Source organism: Schistosoma mansoni, assembly GCF_000237925.1.
Source record: "Schistosoma mansoni, WGS project CABG00000000 data, supercontig 0881, strain Puerto Rico, whole genome shotgun sequence".
Classification (NCBI taxonomy): Eukaryota; Metazoa; Platyhelminthes; class Trematoda; order Strigeidida; family Schistosomatidae; genus Schistosoma; species Schistosoma mansoni.
Window position 1 is genome coordinate 584 of NW_017386479.1, and position 6,570 is coordinate 7,153.

General features: G+C 41.5%; 1 protein-coding gene across 1 annotated transcript; it reads left to right on the forward strand.

Annotated features, from left to right (window-relative positions):
• Positions 1-210: 210 nt before the first annotated feature.
• Positions 211-3,616, forward strand: Smp_205910 (unnamed protein product; the record flags this gene model as incomplete). The annotated part of the gene is made up of 2 exons (XM_018794042.1): positions 211-1,263; positions 2,999-3,616. The coding sequence occupies 2 exons, from the start codon at positions 211-213 to the stop codon at positions 3,614-3,616; spliced, it is 1,671 nt and encodes a 556-aa protein (XP_018644789.1).
• Positions 3,617-6,570: the final 2,954 nt, after the last annotated feature.

A 6,570-nucleotide genomic window follows, 5' to 3' on the forward strand; every position in this document is an offset into this window, starting at 1 on the left:
TCTAGTGTAATAATTACACGATCATACATAAAGATTACAATTCCTTTTTTTACTTTCTGTACCTTTTTTCACTTTGTTTTGCTTGTGCAGGACTTTTGTAATGGAACCTGTAACCGAGGATCAAACTGTAAATATCGTCATGTCACTACACCTCAGGAAACAGTAAATCCGGGTTTATATACTCAACCTAACTTACAAGAAACTGGTTTTATGAATACAAATGTATCGTCTACGCATTTTGATCCTTCTCTAGTAAATATTTCGAATCCAAGTAACGCAACTCCCTTTGGTCAGTCATCTCTTATAAATAGGGCTGTAATCGTGTCACCAAACGATTCCATTTTAAATCCCGTAAGCAATGCCTATATTCCCGTGGCGTCTTCTCATTCAATTGTTGACCTTATCGGCAATACATCTACAGGACAGCCTACTTTGTATACTCATTCTTCGCTTGTTTCTATAACAAGTGCACCTCATATTACTCCTTGCTCTTCCGTTATCACAGTTAGTCCTGATCCTACTCAACATCCGAATATACTACATCCTCAAACTGCCTTATCAGCACCCCACGCAACTTATCATATTGTTCCACATGATGCTTCGCCACATCACCATCATCATTTGCTTGCTACAAGCTCAAGTCATTCACATGCTCCTGCTCTATTAACCATCCCTTTATCTCAATTCACTTGTAATGTGAGTAATAATAGCTTGATTCAATCTCAAGCCGCTATCACTTCTCAACATCATGCTGTTGTAACTGGTGTCTTACCAGTTAATCCATCAATATCAACTGCACCTGCAACATATTTTCCATCATATGGCGTTTTTCACATTAATCAACCATCATTAGAAACCCGTGATCACCAAAACCAACAACATCAACAAATAACAACAGAAATGCACAAACAAGTCCGTAAAGCTAAACTATCCAATTCTTTAATCACTACACCAGTTACTGCCACTACAACAGCCACAACTTCAGTTGCCTCTTCTACAACAGCTGTATTAGCTGCAGCAGCAGCAGCTGGCTACATTGCACAACACTTACCTGTTATTGGTCCCACCAATATATCTGAAAGTGGTACAATTTCTCAGGATCTTAATAATAATCTTATATTAAATCAGTCTAAAGGGGTTAATGTACATGAATCAGCATTGGCAGCGGCAGCAAATTTACCGACTGTATCAGCGGCGGCAGCTGCAGCAGTAGCAGCTGCGGCTGCATTCGCACGTTCCACTTCTATTACTCAGAATTCCAAGGTAAGGATTGAAATATATTGGTCAATACTTGTTACTTAATATATGTACTACTCAATCTCTGTTACTCTTTTTTTAAGCCGTGACTTTTCTCACACTTTATTTTGAATTGTTTTAATAACTATGTTTAGTGTATTGGTACTAATCTGGGTGACGAGAAGTCAAGATTGAGACATTTTTTATATGAAAGTGAATATTGTCCTTTTCATCTGTCTGTTCAAAGTTAAATGTCTACTTTTCATTTTCCGATTCTTATATTCAGTCATAGTAAAATCTAGTCTACTGAACGCCCTATGTAATTGTTTTAAATATGAAGTTTTTGTCCTCTAAATGCCATTTTCTACGCTAGCTAACACAGAAGTATGGTTTTGATGAATATAGACGATCAAACCAACATATTACATTAATCTATAGTAATACTTACTGTTAGATTCAATTGCGCTAAGAAATGAAGGATACTTCTTAGTTGTGTTCAGCAGGACAATCATTATTTATTCCTAGAAACTTTTAACAACAAGTAAAAACTAACCAGCAAGCACGTATGTTCAATCTTACATCGTTTACGTCTGCGTATTTTTGGTTGAGTTTTATGAGCCCTAATCTATCCAATAAAGTAGTAAACAAAGTGGAATGCAATCTAGTAACCCCTATTCTTACACTAGAGACCCAGTTATACTCAATTAAGTATGATCAATAAATACTGATACTCAGTTTAGTCAATGGTTACTAAATGGTAGGAGTCGAGTGTGGCTAGAATTTATTTTGTGTGGGTATATATTTCATTCCACATGTACATCTTTATTCTTAAATTACGTTTTTCACACTTGAGTAAAGCGTAAATTCCTATTTTGACAAGTAAAAAAAGACGAAAAGAACAAAGTCGTATTTTTTTCAGCCGTTTCTTCGCCAAGCTCTCTCTCTCTCTTAGTAATAACAAAATCATTACTAATCAAATAGTGGGATGTTAGATAGCAGTATTGCGATTTCCTTAAGTATCTATCAAGAAGACTGACGAAATTATTATAAGACGCGGAATATTGATTTTCTCTTAACTGTGTTCAATGATGTCCAAAAATTTGGTTACGGACTTGTCTTTATTCATTTATTTAAACACATAAATATTGGTACAAGGAAGCACCAGATACATCTGCGCCACACAAATCTAATTGGATTTGTGTGAAGGCTGTGATACTGCCCAGGTGCCCAAACCGAAGCAGGCGGTTTTCTTAGGGGGCCACACTCCGAGCCTTTGACCTAAAGATGTGATCCACAAGGCAGTGGAGCATCATAAGGAGATGCAGTCCCATAGTAGCCGGTGACCAACGATTGATTCATACGCCATTCATTCCCTTAGGATACTGGAGCCCATGTGCATCATTGGTTTGTTATCAGGGTTCCTTAGCTCCCCTAGATGGACTTTCGGTGTCCACCAACCCGGTTAAAGCGCCGGACATTCGCTTTTCGTCTTCTCAATTTTGTGAACAACAGCAATGCCACGAGAAGGTAGTGAGTAGGACTTGTGTGGCAGAGGCTATATCCACGTGGCCATGTGAGAACATTTCGAGAGAGAGGGCAGGCCCTCCACACTCTCGACCGTACCAGGGCATTTGGGGCCACCTGGGTCATATGTTTGTTGATAAATTTTATTTGATATACATTCATGTTGAGCAAGTTGAATTTGTAACACTTTTATCTAAAGCACCGCTTTATTCTTCTCCCGTTCTATTCCTTTTTTTAGTGTTGCCCTGTTATTCCTAATGTTCAAATAAAATCCAATGAATTGGGTCCTGAGTCCAATTTCTTTAATCCTATTGCTAATATAAGTACCAGTAATAGTAATACTACTAGTACTACTACTACTAATAATAATAATAATAATGCAACTTTAAATAATAACGAATCATGTTCTTGTCAAGATTCATCTTGTTTATCAAATATGAAACATGATAATAATAATCTTAATCCTATGATGACAATGACTGCAAATACAGTAACTACTACATGTACTCAAAGTCATTCAACTAGAGAATCTTCATATACATCAGATAATAATAATAATAACTTTAAAAAGCCTACATTATCATCAGAATCATCATCTATAACTTATTCAGGTTCTTCATCATCTGATTATTTAAATCCAACTGATGAAGAACAAGCTAAAACAGCCGCTGCTGTTGCGGCAGCAGCTTGTATAGGTATGTTAATATTTTATTATGATACATATACATATTTCTTTTTTATTATTATCATTACTATGTTCCTTTACTGTCAAATATTCTTTGGGCATACTATACTTCACTCGATTCTTTCCAAATCAGAACAATATATTAATATATATATTCCAACAGTCCGATAAATAGAGACAGTGGTGCAAACTGTTATGATTTTATGTCGGGCTTCTTTTATCACGTGAATTATCCATCAATCGAAATACGACTTGTCTAATTTTAACTTTGTGCCAAATCAATGACGTTCGATCAGTATAAGCAATCTAGCGTCATTATTGGTCCCTTGTCCGTCTAACTCGTCCAAATTGAGTGCAAAAACACCAACTGCAGCTTCTGCTATGCGAATCATTTATTTCAAGCATACTTGGTCTATTTATTATTATTATTATTTAATCACATATATATTGGTACAAAGAGCACCGGATACATATGCGCCACACAAAATAATGAGAATGGGAGAAGGAAGAAGATGCGTATATATAAAAGAAGGAAAAATAAAGAAAAGGAGAAGAGTAGTGATGGGGAACTGAAATGTACAACCAGAAGAGCTCTCTCAGTTAGAATAGTTATAGCCACTCTTTATGTAGAAAGTAAAAGAAGGTTGCAGCAGGATCGCCACTGGCTTCTATTCTGAGCCATATCTGATAACGTCTCTAGCCACTGTGTTGCACCATCTCTCGGACCCCAACCAGGGAGTCGTGAAGGACCAACGGAAGCTAGCCCTTTGCAGCTCTCTTTCATGCCACGACACCATGTCATACACTGACCTCCTCTCCGCTTTTTCCAGCCAGTCCCAGGGTCGGCAAATAATGCACGGCGTGGAAGTCTCTGGGACGACATTCGTAAAACATGTCCAAGCCACCGAAGTCGGTGTTTCAAGATGGTGACACCAATCGAATTATCGTCTCTGCGCCCGAACACACGATGCAGAACCTCTGCATTACTAACATGGTGTTGCCACTGAATGTCAGCAATCCTTCGGAGACAACGATGATCGAACACAGAGAGACGTCTAACATCCTCAACTCGGAGAGGCCAGGTTTCACAAGCATAGAGCAAAACGGCTCTCACCGACGCGTTGTAGATCCGACCTTTTACAGCCAGACTAACATCACGAAGGCGCCAAAGATGGCCCAGATTGGCATAAGCCGCTCTGGCTTTCATTATACGTGCATCAATCTCATCACTCACGCTCCCACCAGCACTTATGTAGCTACCTAGATACACGAACTTCTCAACCACTTCAATCTGCTCACCATCTAGGGTGAGTACAGGATGAGAATCCTGCCAGTCTTGTAGGAGTACCTTGCACTTGGAGGGTGCAAAGCACATACCGTACCTGCGGACACTGGTTGCCAACTGATTGAGTGCGGATTGTATGCCTTGGGCATTATCGCACAGTAAGACAATATCATCCGCATACTCGAGGTCGAGAAGTCGTTCTCCAGGCAACATATCCACACCGCCATTACTTACATCCATCAGAGCTGTTTCCAGGATGTCGTCGATGACAAAGTTGAAGAGGAATGGTGAGATTGGGCAACCCTGCCTAACCCCACTGCTCGAATGGAACAATGGAGAAAGGTGGTTGTATGCCCTCACTCTGCCTGAGGTGTTCGTATACAGGGCCTTTAAGATGTTAATGAACTTCTCAGACACACCCTTCTTCAATAGACAATCCCAGAGAACAGTCCTGTCCAACGAATCGAAGGCAGCCCTGATATCAAGAAACATTATGATTGTTGGCCTGTGATAACTATGACGGTGTTCTAACATTTGGCGGAGGGTGAAGATGTGATCAATGCATCCTCGACCAGAACGAAAACCAGCCTGCTCCTTGCGAGTCAATCTTTCTCGGGTTTTGAACAACCAACGAAGTATGACAGAAGCTAATAGTTTGGACGCAATCGGGAGTAGACTTATCCCCCGATAGTTGTTACAGAGACGACGTGAACCCTTTTTAAAGATAGGGACAACTATTGACTCATTCCATGATGTTGGAACACTTTCTAGCTCCTAGACCTTTGTAAACAACTCAGTCAATTCCTTAGCCAGAAAGTCACCACCATCTTTAAAAAGGGCCGGAGGCAAGTCATCTGGGCCCGGTGATTTGTAACGTTTCAAGAGTTGGAGTTCCTTGTGGACTTCCGCCTCATTTGGTGGATCAGTCGTCACCGCCATGGGGGGCAGGACAAACTGGTTGATGTTGCCGGAGCAGCAGGCCAGTTGAACTGCCCTGTAAAGAATTCTGCCCATCGTCCAAGACGTCGAGAGATGTTAGTGTTTGGCATCCCATCATCCTCGTAGATTGTTTCACTCACACCAGACTTCTTGCTGCCAGTGGCTCGGATGAGTTGGAAGAGCTTCCGGCAGTTACCAGATGCAGCTGCTGCTTCCATCTCATTAGCACGCTCCGACCACCAGGCTTCTCGGTCCTTACGCAAGCTTTGCCCAATTTCATTACGTAACAGCCTTCGTTTGTGGTCAAACTCACGGTCACCCGGAGTAGACCGACGGGCTTCCATCAGTTGTAAGGAGCCAGAAGAAACCCAGTGCTTGTAAGCGGGACGTTTCTTGAAGCCGCAAGCGGCTTTACTCTACATTTTCATGGCGTCGTGAAGATGCAACCAATGCTCATCTATACTTTTCGGTGGGATGGTAGCTAGCCTAGAAGCTAGCTCCGCTCGATACTTACTTGCAACAGAAGTTGCAGCCAGTTTACTAACATCGATCCGTTGGTGGTGGTCAATCCTTCGGCTACTGAGAAGTAAGGTGAGATTGGCGCAGACCAGGGCATGATCAGACTCCAGATAAGTACTCCAAAAGGAGCGGCAGTCTTGTACACAACCACGCCAGCGGTAGCTGATCGCGATGTGATCAATCTGAGTCCAGGCTTGGGATGCAGAGGGAGGACGCCAGGTGGCACACCGGCGATGACTGTGCCGGAAGTTAGTGCTGGCCAGAAACAGGTTGTGGTCTGTGCACAGTTGCAGCAAACGGTCCCCGTTATCTGTCCTGCGACCAACAAGTCCCCATCGGCCACCTAAACGACTCTCTTCTGTGCCTAGACGCCCGACCTTCC